Below are 17,754 nucleotides of genomic sequence, written 5' to 3' on the forward strand. Positions count from 1 at the left end.
TTTGATCATGATGAACAAAATTTTAAAATAGTTTTGTAAAAACTGTGGAGGATTTGGTTCCAGAGTCCCTTAGAGGTAGCTAGCTAGTTTGCCAAGTTTTTATCATCGTAGATTTTTCATTTCTTTTGAATTTCACTCCCAACTGTGTGTATATGTTATTCGTTTTATAAGGGAAAAATTCACTAGCATATATCAATAAATTTGTCTGGGAATTAAGTATGTAATGTCTCAATTACTAGTAATTTCACAATATCAGCCTAATCCTAATCATATATAGATATATTATAATACATTCCTTACTTATGCATTTCACGAAACTAAATTCATGATATTTAACATTACTAAAGAGAACGTGTGATGTCGTGGATTTCACTTCACAATCTAAGTATTGTGTAGTTTTACTTCTCGACACATTTCATGTCCTATTCATTGTTATGAAAATAAGAAAAAGTCTTATCCATTGTTATTCATTTTGTTTTGTTCGATCACATGCGAGCAGACTTTTTTTCTTTTTTCATTAGACGGGGTTGTATAATTCAAAGGCAAAATAATAAATAAATGCCAATTTTTTTAGGTATAACAATAGAGGGATTTCCCTGTTGAACTGGAAATATTTATTGTCATTCTAATATGTTTATCTTTAGATTTATTTGATGATTTGATCTAAATCAAAGTGGGAGGGGTTGTCCACCCAACCAATCCAAGATCCATTGAACAATGCATGAGTCAATTCTATAGTATATAGACAATAGTGTGTACAATAAATTATATAACAAAAAAAATATTGGATAAAATTGTCGAAACAATAAAGAGAAATAAAAAAGATAAAAATGTTATAGAAAGCATTGTATAAATTTATTTATTGAATCAATTAGTAAATTGGAACACAAATCAACAATCAAAACAATTAATAAAATAAAAATAACAAAACAATGAAGTAAATCACGCATGACATGTGTTAAAATAGATTAAACGCCTCTAAAAGAAAAAAAATGTATAAAATGAGAGAGTAAAGTTCTATCCACCTTTCAATTTAAATTGAAGTATTTTATAAATATAATTAAGTGGATAAAACTTTACTCTATCAATTTACCTATTTTTTTACTTTAGATAAGTTAAATCTTTATTATTATTAAGTAGGTAGAACATTCAAAAATCGAAAAGCTGTTTTAAATTATAAGGCCTTGTGACAGTGGGACTTCCATTCCAAATCAACTGGGCGAAATGCTGACTAGCTCTATCAGTAGGATGAAGAGAGTCGAAGAACAAATACTCATTCACATTGTCACACAACTCATATTCTTTTATCCCTCTCTTCCCTCCACAGCTATCATCTCCTCTATATGCTCCACCTCCACAACATCCCGCAGTCACTTCTTTGAAGCCTTTCCCATCAAATTGATTAAAGACAAAGAATTAACAATAATTACAATTAATATTCATATGATAAAAAATCATAATATAAATAGCCCTTTGAGAATTCATTACCATATTTTGAAGGATAATTCATGACTTGAGAAACTGCACTGTAGAAATCGTTGATGGAATACTTGAACCCTTTAAGCTGTTTCTCTAGCTTTTGAAGCATTTTTGAGAGTTTATAGTTGTGTAGTCTTGCGATTGCTGAAACTTCTTCGTAGCATGGACCTGTGCTTCCATTATTGATAAAATACCTTATGCCTGGGGAACAGCCCGCTGGACCCATATTGACAAACCCAAATTTCTTTCCACCTAGGTTATAAATTTCCTATAATTATATTATATATATTAAGGTTAGAACTATTAATGCATGATAAACTCAAGATAATAAAATAGAGGCAAATATAAAAGACACTATTTTAAAAATTTAAAATAATTTTTTTTATTCAAAAATGAGATAAATACACTTCCTTTCATAATTTTTTAAAATAAAAGGAAAGTTTTCAACAATTAATTAAAAAAATTTGTCATACCTTGATAACTTCTGTGATGTTTCCCATTACGTTATCCACAAATTGTTGATCATCACCAGGACGTCGATGCACACCGGACTCTGGGTCCAGAAGATAACCATAGTCATCGGCTCCAATGCTAAACAAGTAAACAGATTTGGATAGCAATTCCTCGGCTTCTGCATCTCCCAGTCTCTTCCTCAATAAAGTCTTTATATTTCTAAAATAACTCGCCTGAGTTTTGAGGTCTATCACCTACGAGTAAAGGACAATAAAAACTCAGAGCATAGAATAGTAAATAACATTTATGAATATACCCAACAAAAAAAATCATTTATGCATGTATATAAATAAGACAAAGTTTTATATAAAGTGTAGTAAAACTTTTATACAAGAGTTTTTTTTTGTTGGGGGGTCCTTTTCGATGTTGGAGTGTAATTATATAACTGATTCTACCTTTAAAATGGTGTTTTCACTTTTCAGTGGTGAAACCGAAAGCGAATAATCAAATGCAAAATCCTGTCGTCAACATTTTTCAATTCTGCAAATTAAGCTAAGCTATAAACCTCATTATATTGAACTTACAAAACGTCATTTTACTATATCACAATCAATCCCATTAGTAAATTCTCATCTGTTTAATTATGCATGGCGTCAAACATTACATGCGGTTGAAACAAAGGCCGGCAAGAGTGAATACAACAGGGACAATTAGTTAAAGCACAGAAGGAAAAAAAAAAAGAGTTTAGTCATAGTGAGAAATAATTTTTAATCATTTGATTTTAAATTAAAAGTTTTGGTTGGCTAAAATTTACGTAAGATAAAAGATAACTATGCTGATAAAAAAATTTATATAATTTTATCACACTGAAAATGTTGCAAAGCAAAATTACATAGTCATTTGTATCATGACATGCATGTTAGACATGTCATACACACGCACAAAAGAAATAATGAAAACGAGACGACACCCCGAAATAAAAATATATCAAATTAGCATCAGGGAAGCTTAATTAATTCAATAGCTTGTTGAAAAAAAATATATGATCAAGAAAAATTTTGTAACTATATACATTGTGTTTTTTAATTTAACTTTTTTAAGCGAAGAGATTTTTAAGCAAGAATGTAAAAATTTTATTATTGATTTAAAAATAAGAATTAAAATGGATAGTTTTTACATTGTTATCTGATCATCAATTAATATATAATAAAAATCATTACTTTTTATGATGATTATTTTAAAATTATATCAATAGTACATTTTAATTAATTACTAATATGCAAATTTTTAATACTAAAAGTAAATAAAGTTTAAAATTATTAAAGTCAAATATAAAAAGAAATTTCATATTGAATGAAAATGTTAAACTTAACTAACCTATAAGTGAATCTTCAAGTTTTGAGTTGGATGTAATATTCAAATTTATTTAATAATTTATTGTAATCTATTGATAAAAGACATTTTTAGTGTTTTAACCTCTTCATATGCCCTAACAAAATCTAATCCCATTTATAAGATATTTTAATTGAAACTATATACAAATCCTTATTTTCTGTAAAAATTATAAATGTTTTTATGGTAATATAAGATGGCTTACGTATCCTTTATTAGATTCACGCAGAGCACCAGCCCCAGCCGACGCAAAATTGACACCATAGATATATTCAGGGTTACCAGGATGCAGGTATGGAGGAGGTAGAGGCAAACCGGCAAGCTCAGCTGAAAAAACAATGAGTAAACTGATTTAATATACGTTAAAAAATTATAAACATAGATTAATTTAATAAAAACATATAATTAATAGGATTAAAATAGACATAAATTTAAACACAGCATTGTTTTTAACATTCAGCAGAAAATACATTAAATCATACCAACGTGATCTTGTATCATGCGTCCATCAGAAAACCTGCCACTGGCATACTTGAAGAAAGTTTCTCCATAGGGAGGAAAGTTTGCTTGATAACCGGTAGTGGTATTAATGTAATTGTTGTTTCCGTTATCAAATAGGGAATCTCCAAATATGAATAGGGCAGCATGTTTCTTTGGTAAGCATGTCATCATGGTGCCATGAGAATGGGTGATTTGGATAATTATACCCAAAGAGAACACCAAGAAATACATTAAACTTGCCATGCTCGTTACTTGGTCCTATACTTCTGAGCTTCACTTGTGTATCACTTGTGGCTTGTTGAATGTTATTGTCCAGTTATATATAAGCATTGAGGAGAAACGTTGTTGTATTGAAAATCCAAACAATTAAAGGCAAAAACAAAACAAAATTCAACGTTGAATATATCTTTTGGTAGGCTCTGCAGCACCCCACGTTACCAGAATTCTTTCACCTGCAGAAATAAGATAAAGAAATAAAATACTGGGTAAGACCATCTAAAGCAAAATATTAAGTTGGACAGACTGACTTGAAAACTGAAGGAAAATTTAGAATTTGTCAACGGGGGATTGAATATAGTTTTTGCTTTTATATTATTACAGAAAAAAAATGAAAAAATAGTCATAAAAATAATAAGCTAAATACAGATATTAACATGATTTAATTAATGTAACAGAAAAGTTATCTTTTTAACTTTTAAATATGTACATATTAACTCATAATTTATTCTGAAAACTCATTACTCTCTATTATAGCTCATTAAAAAATAATTATTTAAAAAAAAGATTGTGAACAAATTCAAAGTATTTAAATATATATTTTTACAAAATTTTTATTTTTTAAGATTTATATTTTTATTTTCTTATACAGCTCAATAAAAAATTATTGGCTACATTATTGACGGAATTGAAGTCTTTATAAACTTCAAACTAGAACCACTTATTTCTAACGCAAGAATTATGTCTTATATCGTACTTTCACTAGCTGCAAGAGTATTATTAGCAATTTGATTTTACAAAAAAAAAAAAAAAATCAAATTTCTATTATAATTTAAAGGCTCAAAACCTTCTTAACTCCGCATTAAAATTTAATAGGTCAAAAATGCTGTCTTTGAAAAAATTTAAAAATGATTTTGTTTAAATTTGTGTGGGAGATTACCTCGTACTTCTATGAATTATTTATTACTACGAATAGAACCTGGCGTGCTCTAATTTGCATGTGTAGCCGTCGTTTAGAAAGCGATAGATCTTAATTAATTGCACTTTAACTTTATTCATATCATTTATAAATTAAAACTATAGTTTTAAGATTTACCATTGTCTTTTTATATTACCACCAATTCAACTAACAACTTTTCCTTTAATTCTACTCATACTTTAAACTATTCCTATGGAACGTGTCGTGATCTAGAGGCAGACCTTTTTGACTAAAACTTGCCAAAACTAGGTGCTTTAAAATCGATCACACGTCTATGGTTTCTTCTTCTTCTTTGCATCCATTGTTTTGCTATAATTTTTTTAGCTTTTAAGAATAAACAATAAACAATCTGAGAAGGTTCAATTGAAATTTCTAAACTTTTAAATTTATTCAAATATTTTAATTTTGTAAAAAAAATTATTGTGATAATTTATGTAATTATATGCATTTGGGGTATAAAATTAATTGAATAAAAATATTTAATTACTGTGAAAAATAATATTAACTATATTTTATTTCAATTTTTAAAATTAAAAATAAATGTGTATTTTTATGTAATCACATATTAACTTTTAGTCTTAACTATTCATGTATAATTGCATAGTTAAGGGTTCTTTTGTTAAATACAGCAAAAAAATTATTATTTTCACATTCTTAAAATAAAAATTGTTTTAATTATATATGTTTCCTGTGTATAATTATTTATTTAATTATTACAAATTATATTTGACCGTTTAAAATTAATCAATTATTTAAAGTAAAATGTATCAAAAAAATATTTAAAGTAAAAAATTACATTATACATTTATTTTTTTACTTTATTTAATAGAAAAACAGATTTATTACTAATAATTATAATATTTACACTTTTTAAAATTTATTGAATTTAAGGTTTTATATAATATATTTTTATAAAATTTATTTAGTTTAATAATACATGTGCAATGTAAAAAAAAAATATTAGTTTGTAATTTAAAAATATACTTGCAACATTGTAACTTATATATATATAATACACCCTTAATCAAAATTTTCAAAATTCATAGCGACCTTGTGTTTGTCGTCGATCACTTTACTTTGGTTTACCATTTTACATTGAGTTCGATTCTTCTTTCTTTTTACAATTAAGTAAAAGTAAAAGGAGAAAAAGCGAAATGTAAGGTTAAAAAAAAAACATGATCTACTGCAATCTTCTTAAGCTTATTACCTATATGGTCACTTTTATAAATTGGGTTCAACATATGTTGCGCAATTCAATAAACACATACTTGCTTACTTAGCATTCCATGCATGTTTATTATAAGGGATCAAGGAGATGAATTATGCATATAATTATAGTAACCCCAAAATCTTTGATAATTATGTGACGTTGATATAACACAGTTTTGTTCTCTTTTCAGGACACTGTATCACTCACACCAATCATTATGTAACTAAAAATTCACGCTTGATGGGGTGTTTAATCTAATTCATGTCATTATTCTATTGATACAAACACTAAGTTGAGTAATGGAGAGCCTTACAGGAATACAATAACATTCTCTAAACCGCATTGGACTAGTCATCTTTTAGATCAGCAAAATATTCCAGATTACAATGAGTTGCGTCTGTTTGAATTTACAACATGATTTTACTTCAAAGAGAAACAACTTTTGCATTTCGACATAGATCATATCTTCACTTCTTTATATTTATATGATAGTTTCTGTTCAAACGTCGAACATCAGTTTTCGATTGGATGGTTTAATGACATCTCTGATTTCACTCCACATTAGCTTAGCGAAATGCTCAGCAGCACGCTCCGTTGGATGAAGAGAATCAAAGAACACATGCTCGTTAACATTGCTGCATAGTTCATATTCTTCAATGCCCCTTTTCCCACCGCAACTATAGTCTCCTCTGTAGAGACCACCCCCACAACAAGCAGCATTCGCTTCTTTGAAACCTTACCAACAAAAAAAATAAAACAGTCGTTACATTTCAAAATAAAATAATAATGAACTTTTCCTTTTATTTTAAAAAAATATTAACTTAAGTCCTTATGTTTGATTTTGAATATCCAAATATTATAATTTTTTATTATAAATAAAATATTTATTGTAGTTTTATATTTAATATTATAAATACTTTTTTAAAATAAAAACTTATCATATTTAAATATCAATGTTAACAAATATATATATATATATATATATATATATATATATATATTAAGGGTGTATACCATATTTTGAAGGGTTCCTCATTAATTCAATATTTAAATATTATAAATACTATAAATACTTTTTTAAAATAAAAACTTATCATATAAATACTTATCATATATTATAAATACTATAAATAGTTTTATATTTAATATTATAAATACTTTTTTAAAATAAAAACTTATCATATTTAAATATCAATGTTAACAAAATTATATATATATATATATTAAGGGTGTATACCATATTTTGAAGGGTTCCTCATTAATTCAACAAGTGTTCCATAGAAATCGGTAATAGAGTATCTAAATCCCTTTAATTGTTTTTGTAGTTTGTGAAGTATTTTTGGAAGAGCATTATTGTGTAGCCTTGCAAGTGCCGAAGCTTCTTCTTCAAGACATGCATCTATTGAAGTTCCATTTACAGATCTCCTTAAAAGAGGAAGGCAATTCCCTGGAGCTACATTTAAAAACCAAAAATTTCTTCCGCCTTCATTGTAAATTGCCTGAGTAAAAATATCATTTGTTAAAATTACTAACAGCACTGAGAGAAAAAAGAATAATTATTAAAAAGTTAAAGTTAGTGCAATTGTGAGGCCAAATTAGAGTTCAAAGATACTTTGATTGCTGTTGTTATATTGCCAATCACGAAGTCTACAAAATTTTGTTGAGAGTATGGAATAGCCACAGGGGTAGTGGAGTTTGTGTAGTAAGGGGCTGAATAGTCATTCCCTCCAATTGAAACTATGTAGATAGCTCTAGACAGCAGTTTCTTGGCTTCCTCTTCTCCTAGTTTCTGCCTGAATTGCTTGCTAACTTTAGCGAAGTATAGAGCCTGAGATTTCTGGTCAATCACCTAAAGGAGTATGAAATTTTACATACATGAGAACCAAGTTAGAACTTAGTGTAATAAAAACAATTAATTATGATTTACAATAAATAAAAAAATACTTTATTTGAATAATTATTAAGATAAATTAATTTTAATTTATCTTATTATAATATGAAAGTTCATGATAGATCGTACATCTCATAAAATAAGAAAAACACGTAATTTCATGACAATAGAAAGTATAGTGTAATTTTATAAAAAAAAATAACCAAAAAAATATCTTAAATTTAATGTTTAAATGTCAATTGCATGCAATTGGGCATTTGATATAAATAATTTTTTTATTTATATTTACATGGATGCTCTTTATTCTTTCTTTATGAATTTCAGTAAATTTATTTTCTTGCTCCATAAACAGGCCATTAAATTTAGGCGCCGTATCCCCCAACAACAAAAACTCTAACGCTTCTTTAAATAAGAATTAAGAATCACATTTAAAGATTATCTTCTCTTTGTACCATGTGTTTGATTGTTAATTGAAATTAGATATATGTGCGTCTTAAATTCAAAAGTTACTTTCAATAACTTTAAGATTATACACGTCCAATGTTTAAGAACTCAGAACCAGACATGCTGATAATTAAGTACATGTTTAAGTTTTTAGAATTACGTACCTTAAATAGATTTAAACCTACTCTACAATGGGTATTTTTCAAAAAGTAGGAAAAGGAAGTTTACCAAGCCTTGATTAGTTTCTGGCAGCGCCCCAGCTCCCGCAGATGCAAAATTGACACCATAAATGTAGTGATCATGGTATCCAGGATGCAAGTATGGCGGAATTAGTGGCAACTCAGCATATTCAGCTACAAACATGCACTCAGAAAATCAAATCATCACAATTTAATCTAAAGCTTTCCTTTATTTGATAAAATCAAATAAAATGTTACTGCCAGTTCTACACTGAAGAAATATGTCAGTTCTACATATCTCCTAATCATCACAATTTGAAAACTTGCATCACTTAAGATAATTAAACATACAATTCTACATGATCAAATTTGTAGTAAAGATTCACAAATATTGTATTTTATGAGAAATTATTAAGCGATGTAAGTGTTTAAATTTGATACTTAAAGTCAACAAATCTTTGCTACAGTTCAAGTATTTGGCAATAAATAAAACACATACCAATGAAATCAGGGATTACACGTCCATTAGAAAACCTTCCTGAGGGATACTTAAAGAAATTTTCTCCATACGGGGGAAAGTTGGCTTGGAAAAAAGTAGTGGCATTGATGTAGTCATTGTTTCCAGGATCAAACAGTGAGTCTCCAAATATGAATAGGGGTCTGTGGTTTTCTGGCAGACAGGTGTTGCTGATTTGGGCATCCAAGTGATCAATGTTGAGAATAAATGAGCTCATGAAAAGAACCCACACACACACCGAGACCCTTAAACTTGCCATGTTAGAAATTCACTCTTCCCATGCACAATCAAGTATTCTGTTGCCAATCCTTATATAAACCTTGTTGGTATGGACTGGAACTTTCTCCTTCTCTCCCTCTTTTTATTCAGATTCTAATAAATCGTTGTAAAAGTAAACTTTTATGGTCGACATTAAGGACTATGGTACAATAGTAAAGAATTATTGAATATATTTTATTGATTCAGTATTTCTAATTATTTAAAGCCATACTTTTTAAATATTTTATAGTTTTAATTTATATAATAAATATATTTTTTAATATACTATTATAAATCTAATTTCGAATCCTGCCACATGTTATTTAAATATATGTTTCTTCATTCGTTGGATGATTTTTTTGCATTAAAGGAATGGCATGGATATGGCTTCAAGCTTCAGCCGTTGATGGCTGCCATTTTGTTTTCCAGCTCATACTTTTTGCTTTTGTTACTATATTTGTATCTACATTGAAATTAGAAAATTCACTTTTATTGCCCTGGGTCTGTTCAAATGTGAGTTCTTCAAAATTCAAATCAAATTTTGATTTTTGCTTTATAGCACTTACCATATGCAATGTATTATCCATAGTCTAGTAAAACATTCTGGTCGGTGTCTTTAATGATGACAATGGTGCGCTGAGTTTGGTATGACTATATGATAGAAAGAAGCGTGTGACCTAAGAATATTTTGAAAACTCTATCATATAGTCATATAATATTAAATTATAACAATGTTTTACAATTAAAATTTATTATTTTGGCAAAAATTTATAATTATTAAAAATTAAAATTATATAAAATGATTTAAATATTTTTTATAAAAATATTATCTATGAAAAAATGTACATATAATATTTCTAATAAAAAATATTAAATTATTTTTTATAAAATATTTAAAAATATATAAATGACGACTAAGAAGGTAGTAAAAAAAAAAATTGTCCTCCCTAACTTGTCATTCTCTTCAAAGTAAAAATTTAATTATAAAATATAATAAAATAACTAAACAGCAATTAAACAAATACTGAAAATAAATTAAAATAGAATAAATTATCCTGCCTTTCTTCTTATCCAAACTCTAAATGGGCCTAATAATTCAAGCACGCAAACAAAGCCCAATAAACCCATTATCCAAGCAAACTGACAAATCAGTTTCACTTTCAATGTATAATAAAGATCACCAAGTAGAACATCGAAAATAGTCACGAATCATACAAGGGACGAAAGAAAAATTATAACTTTTAGAACCCCACACTCTGATTCATGTTTTTATCCAATTTTAAAAACAGGGGAGGATTCAGAAAGCAATAAAAATCCACCAAACGGTAACCCAGTGGAGAAATTGAAGGAAATACACAACACAGAAGCACGAAACAGATACACCCCATCTGTGTACTGTTCCCTGTAACAACGAAAACAAGAATATGATGACGATTTTAAAGTAGCAGCATAAAATAAACAAAATAATTGTACACTGAGTTACGGAGAGACAAGACATAGACGAGACCTTAAATCGAACAGAGAACAGTGTATAACAGTAACAATAATCGATAAAATCGAAGGAGGGGATTGTAAAATTTAAAAATTGAGAAACTTAAGTCGAAGGAATTAAAATAAGCAATTAAATCAAATTATTATTATATAAAAAATGTGTACATGGAGTTAATGTATCGTTATATTTTCTTATTTCCGTCGGACAATGTTTAGATACCATGCGTGATTTGACCATTGAAATGTTCTGATTCACTAATTTAGCAGCTATTTATATAATAACTTTTAGTCATCTACATAACTGCGCATAAAATTACAAACACATATAAGATAAAAAGTTTAATGATTTTTCATTCTACGGGATGAAGGGAATTGTCTTCAATTGTAGTGAAACAACTGTTTCACATTGCAAGATTCAATGACATTTCTGTTTCCACTCCACATTAGCTTAGCTAAATGCTCAGCAGCACTCATCGTGGGATGAAGAGAATCAAAGAACACATACTCACTAACATTGTTGCATAGCTCATATTCTTCAATCCCCCTTTTCCCTCCGCAACTATAATCTCCTCTGTAAGCACCACCTCCACAGCAAGCCACATTCCCCTCTTCGAAACCTTACCAACAAAAACAAATTACAAAGTAATACTCATCATTATTCAAAAAGGATTATATATATTTACAGTTGAAGGTCATATACCATATTTTGAAGGGTTCTTCATTAATTCAACAAGTGTTCCATAGAAATCGGTAACTGAGTATCTAAATCCCTTTAGTTGTTTCTCTAGCTTGTGAAGTATTTTGGGAAGAGCATTATTGTGTAGCCTTGCAATTGCTGAAGCTGCTTCTTCTAGGCAGGCACTTATGGTTGTTCTATTTACGAGCATTCTTAGAAGAGGAAAGCAATTTAAAGGACCAATATTAACAAACCCAAATTTTCTTCCACCTTCATTGTAAATTTCCTGTGGTAAAATAGCAATATTGCAAATTAAATACCAACAATTGAACCAATAAATAAATAAAAGTTGAGCCAATTAGGAGAGGTATAAGGTTAAAATCTTAGCCTATATACTTTGATTGCTTCTGTAATGTTGCCAATCACAAAATCTACAAATTGTTGTTGAGGGTATGGAAGAACCACACCATTAGCTGATTTTGTAAGGAATGGGGTGCCATAGTCATTGCCTCCTATGCTAAATATGTAGACAGCTTTGGACAGCAATGTTTTGGCTTCCACATCCCCTAAGATCTTCCTGAATTGCTTGCTAACTTGAGCAAAGTATTTTGCCTGAGTTTTTAAGTCTATCACCTAAAAGTGAAATAGGAAAAACTCACATATTATCCGATAAAATTACAAAGTGGTATAAAAAATTAATACAAAATATATTTACAAATATCACTTTTAAATAAGAATATAATATATAGTTTCAAGAAATGCCATAAAAATATACTTTTGGTCACTTAATCATATATAGATGGGTTTTTTATTCAACTTAGCTGAATAAATTTCTAGTCCTATCCTAACTTAGCCATTCACTTAATCATATTCTTTCTGTTAAATGTATAGTCATGATAACTTAAATATATTGCGGACACGTTACCGTTGTTTACTTTTTCTTTTCTTTTTTTAAAAACTCTCAAATTATTAAATACTTTTAAAATTACTTTTTTCAGGTTAACTTCTCCTCTGCTTTATTCTTAATTGTTCATCTTAATAATGAATACTTATTTTTGGATTTCTATTTACGTTAAATTTTCATTTTCTCAAATTTATTAGTTATTTCCCTATATCACACTTGTTTCACTTTTTATATTAAATTAGAATATATTAATTATCGTAAGAGTGATTTAGTTTTAGTTTATTCTCCTTTAAAAAATGGCACGTGTCATTATTAAAATTCTTTAAATTAATTATATATCTTCTTTATAATATATTTTGAATTTTAATATATTTTTTTAAAATTTACTTAAACTTAACATACAAAGTATTTTTATTTGTTTTTTGTTCAATAAAGCATGTGACGGGCCAAGAGGCAACGTATGACCCAACTTAACCAATCCATCCACAACTCCATTAACTTACACTATAAAAAGAAACATTTAATTTACTTTTGCTCATATTCTTGGTAACATAACATAGTCATGTTAAATAAAAAAAAAAGACACATTGTTATCAAATTTAATTAGTGAGTCATTTAATTAATCATGATAATTTCTTGTTTAATAAATTATATTTGTTCTCTTGAATATGATGATATCATGTTAAGTAATAAACCAAGAAGATCCAGATCCAGAAAACAAAAAACTATTCATTGTTCCCACAGCCAACCAAGACCTATTATTTTTGTTGGTCCAAAGTTTAAAATTCACAACAACAAACCCATCCATAAAATTATATCCTGAGTGGATGATAGGAATGTTATCCATTTTTGTTTTGTTTAACTTTTTTAATAATTCTAAATCTACCTATTTTTCACAATAACCTTCTTACTTATTAGATAGAAAAGTATTAATACTTTTCATATTTTTAAGGTATTAAGTACATTTATTTTCTCATTTAATACTTTGTTTATATAATTCTAGAAATATTAGGTAGATGATTTGTGGAGGATAAAACATTACTCTAATTTTTATAAAATTAAAATATGATATTGACCTTTTCAAAAAAGAGGTTGATATAGACCTTTTTAATTTCTAATCATTTTGTTTATATAGGTATTGGGTCAATGTTTTTTATTTCATTAATTATCAATTGTCTATAACTTCAAGACTTTGGGTTTGAATTCTTTTATATTGTTGAGTAATATGATACAGTCATCTCAAAAAAACAATTATCAAATTTAATTAATAAGCTCTATAATTGATCATAGTGAGTCTTTATTTGTAAAATATGTATCTTTTTCTCTCAAACTAAACCGTACATGTTAATTAATATTACGAGAGGATCCAAATTTTCATTTTGCAGCTTAGTGCACAGGTTATTTTGTTTACCACATACTTCGCCGGAATTTAAAATTATTTAATTATTTTACGAATTTCATAAACTTAAGTTATTATTGAAATGGATTCTTTTAGCTTGGAATCTTCTTTCCATATAAAAAAAACTTAGTTCAGTTTAAGTAAATTTTTAAAGAATTTTTATAAAAAAAATTAATATAAAAATTTAATTACTAAACCTCTAAACTCCATATTCTACAAATTAATTATACTTTTTTTTCTTTGAAGTTATAATATGAGATGAAAAAAAGGTCAACTAATCCACTAGAAAATTAGAGTATGACTTAGGTGAAACTTAACCTAATCTATTCACTAAACAAGACAATATTTTAAAAAAAATTAAAAAGACGATAATTTAAGCCATGAAAAATTATGGCTTGATAAGTTAATTAATTTCTTATCCACCATCATCGGAACAAATTGTCTTTGACCAAAAAAATAATAATAATCGTCTAATGAGAAAAACAATTTATAAAAATTATTACATTTAATATTATCGACATGTGTTTAATTATTATAGTCATTATTAATAAATATTTTTAATTGTTTAATTTTTGTCTAAAAGGTAATAATTAGTAAAGGGTATTTTTTGTTATTTTTATTAAGGCTTTCTATGATATATACGTGCATATATAATGTAAAATATAGAATACATTCTACTAAATATAAATGTTAGTGTTTTCTTAGTCATAACTTCTTCTTGCCTGGGCATATATTTTTTCTCTTCTTTCCTAACTCTATGTCCTAGTTAGTATGATTAAGAGAAAGATGCTTGTATGTAAAATAAAATAATTTAAGTAAATAAGTCAAATTTAAATACTGTATTCAGTTAGTCGAAAACTTATCTGTATTCTCATTTAAAAGTCTTAATTTAATTTTTTAGAGTTTAATTTTAATGCATGGTTAATGTAAAAAAATTACTATCAAATAATTAAAATACATGATAAATATAATATTTAAATTAATTATTACTAAAACTTATATTTTTCATTAATATAATAACCTATAATTAAATAATAATATTAAAAAAGTTACACTGTTAATGCATTTTAATTAAATTATATTTTTATTCATCAAATGGCATGCTTATAATTTTAGTTTTATAAATTTTATATTTAATCTTTCTAAATACCATTACAAACTTCGTATTTTACTTTTGTAAATATTATAAATTTTTTATTTGATCCCTGTAAAATAAGAGACTAAAAGGAAAATTTATAATATTTAAAGAGATTATTTTGTAACAAAAATCATTTTATTGAGTACTCTCATTCACAAAAAATTTGAAATAAAAAATTAAATTAAAAAATCACAAAATTTTAACGATGAAAAGATTTATTAAACTTGAAAGAATAGCATACCAATCCTTGATTAGTTTGAACAAGAGCCCCAGCTCCTGCTGATGCAAAATTCACCCCATAAATGTAATTATCCTTGTATCCAAGACTCAGGTATGGTCGAATTAGTGGCAACTTTGCATACTCAGCTGCAAACCAAAAACATCACAAGTAAATCACAATACAATATTAATGCTTCAAATACGTATAGTGGGTAATATTGAAAACAAACCAATGAAATCTGGGATCACACGTCCATCAGAAAATCTTCCAGTGGGATACTCGAAGAAAGTTTCACCATATGGGGGAAAGTTTGCTTAAAAAAAAGTGGAGGAATTTATGTAATCATTGTTTCCAGACTCAAACAATGAGTCTCCAAATATGAACAAGGGTGTGTGTTTTTCGGGGATGCTGTTGTTGCTATGGGAAAATGAGTAATCAGTGTTGAGAATCAAAAGGGTCATGTAAAAAACCAATATAGACATGAAAACCCTTAAGCTTCCCATGCTTGAATTAGATATGGCTTCGCCAACTATTATATAGATACAATGAAAATGGTCAGTTCGTATATATGATTAATTAATATAAGATACTTACTTTTAACGTGCGTTGAAACACATGCAATAAAAAGTAAGTTTGGTTTGAAATAATAAGATATTAAAAAATTTAATATATTATTAACGTCTAACTATAACTTTTTTAATTTTTTAACATGTACCTTTAGAGACACATTAAAAAAATTAATTAATATCTTATTTGACAGATTTTTTTTACTGCAGAACAGATTTGATTCTTAAACCATGATTCATGTGTTGGTATGCCGATATCTTTGACTTTGAAGATAAAGAATACATTAAAATAGCATTAGTCAGCTTAGGGAAAAGTTGTTTTCGCAGACATATCTTGAACAAATTCATTGGTTATGGGAAGGTTTTTTCATAAACATATATTAACAATGTGATAGTGAATATTATTTTGTCACCTTCCTAAGAAATCTATAAAAAGTTTGTGAAATTAATATTTCTCAATCTTACATAAATGTTAATAATTACTAAAATTGTGTTAAAAAAAAGTTATATTAAAATATTATGATTACGGTATCATTTAAATTTTCAAAAATTAATCAATAACAAAAAATTATTTAGAATGCATGAAAAATTTCCGAAACAAATGTCTTTATACATTTAAAAAATATATTTTAATTACTTAATCAATATCCTTACAAGTACTACTGATTGGTGTTTTTCTCACTTAAAAATTATCGGAATGCAAAGTGATGAAAATACTGTCTTGGTCTGTTCTGTATATCAATTACACTTAAACATCTTTTTTATAAACTTAACTCTACTTGTTAGGGTTTGAGCGTGATGTGAAATTTTTTTAAGACTTTGTTTTAGATAAAATCCTTTAAATACGCTGGCAAGTCAATCATATAAGTAGGTCAATAAATTTATTAACAAAATAATTAAATAAATGCATAGATCAATGTATTAACATAATCATAATATTATATTTTATCTTATTTGTAGTCAAACATAAAATTACAGTTAAATAACTAAAGTCATAATTAGCTTAAATTTATGATTGAGTATTTTTAAACATATTTATCACTGCTGTTATCATACGTAAATTTTTTTACTCTGAGAAATTAATTTCAACATCTTTCTGATTGTGAATTATAGTTCTGAGATCTTTATTGCAGCTGAGTTTGAGAAGTTGCCATTAATCTAATCGTGTCTATATCCTGGTTATCAACAATTTATATATTAAGGGTTCAATTTTGCTTCAACAGGGGCAGGGGCTTTATATGTGAAAACATATGTACTAAAATAATAAATGGATTTATATGTGCTAATTAAATAAAGATTGTTAGAATTATTGTACTTACATCTAAATAATGGATTTAGAAATGCATTTTATTGCATGTTGAGTGCATTGATTAAACTATCTTATTCTCTTAACATTGAACAATAGGTTACTAATCATTGTTTTCACATAAGTAACGTGATTGAGATGAGAACCTTTTTCTTTTCCATACTATATCCTAGTTATCATTATTATACTGATTAGGAAAACTTAACGTCACTAGGAGATGGAAGTTGTGCATTAAAAATCTTGAATCAATCATTTATACTAATTCAGAAGTTACTTCTAAACTGAGAAAACAAAATGATTCAAATGGATATTTGCTGATTTCATCCAAATCTTTCTATGGAATTAAATATTGTGTGATTGTGTCTGATAAATGAAAAACTTTCAGTCACTGAAAGATATGCAATCCTGTAATATCTCTAACCCATTTAGTATTTTAATACCGCTGAACAAAATAAATTTGTTTTCCAAGTCTCTATTCTATTTTATTGTTATTGTTCCTTTTTTGCGGAATAGATTTTCATGAGAACTAGAATTT

At 27.2% G+C, this 17,754-nt stretch overlaps 2 protein-coding genes and 1 pseudogene across 2 annotated transcripts; all 3 read right to left on the reverse strand.

Moving 5' to 3' along the window:
- Positions 1-1,149: 1,149 nt before the first annotated feature.
- Positions 1,150-4,068, reverse strand: LOC113851054 (GDSL esterase/lipase 1-like). The gene is made up of 5 exons (XM_027481543.1): positions 3,807-4,068; positions 3,530-3,651; positions 1,953-2,186; positions 1,489-1,747; positions 1,150-1,385 (listed from the first exon to the last, which is right to left on the reverse strand). Exons 1-5 carry the CDS (start codon positions 4,066-4,068, stop codon positions 1,150-1,152), a joined length of 1,113 nt encoding a protein of 370 aa, XP_027337344.1.
- Positions 4,069-6,729: 2,661 nt separating this feature from the next.
- LOC113851055 (GDSL esterase/lipase 5-like) lies at positions 6,730-9,520 on the reverse strand. The gene is made up of 5 exons (XM_027481544.1): positions 9,244-9,520; positions 8,794-8,918; positions 7,843-8,079; positions 7,468-7,729; positions 6,730-6,965 (listed from the first exon to the last, which is right to left on the reverse strand). The coding sequence occupies exons 1-5, from the start codon at positions 9,518-9,520 to the stop codon at positions 6,730-6,732; spliced, it is 1,137 nt and encodes a 378-aa protein (XP_027337345.1).
- Positions 9,521-11,388: 1,868 nt separating this feature from the next.
- Positions 11,389-15,850, reverse strand: LOC113851056 (annotated as a pseudogene).
- Positions 15,851-17,754: the final 1,904 nt, after the last annotated feature.

Source organism: Abrus precatorius, unplaced genomic scaffold (genome assembly GCF_003935025.1).
Source record: "Abrus precatorius isolate BTA unplaced genomic scaffold, Abrus_2018 Scaffold9, whole genome shotgun sequence".
In the NCBI taxonomy this organism is placed as follows: domain Eukaryota; kingdom Viridiplantae; phylum Streptophyta; class Magnoliopsida; order Fabales; family Fabaceae; genus Abrus; species Abrus precatorius.

Bases quoted from the DNA above. Each gene is read 5' to 3' on its own strand.
- LOC113851054 (XM_027481543.1), bottom strand. From the start codon at position 4,068: ATGGCAAGTTTAATGTATTTCTTGGTGTTCTCTTTGGGTATAATTATC. The intron at 3,652-3,806 runs GTATGATTTAAT...TTGTTTTTTCAG, and splicing joins CATGATACAAGATCACGTTG to CTGAGCTTGCCGGTTTGCCT. The intron at 1,386-1,488 runs GTAATGAATTCT...TTGATGGGAAAG, and splicing joins GAATTATCCTTCAAAATATG to GCTTCAAAGAAGTGACTGCG.
- LOC113851055 (XM_027481544.1), bottom strand. From the start codon at position 9,520: ATGGCAAGTTTAAGGGTCTCGGTGTGTGTGTGGGTTCTTTTCATGAGC. The intron at 8,919-9,243 runs GTATGTGTTTTA...GCATGTTTGTAG, and splicing joins TGTAATCCCTGATTTCATTG to CTGAATATGCTGAGTTGCCA. The intron at 8,080-8,793 runs GTAAACTTCCTT...ATACTCCTTTAG, and splicing joins CAGAAACTAATCAAGGCTTG to GTGATTGACCAGAAATCTCA.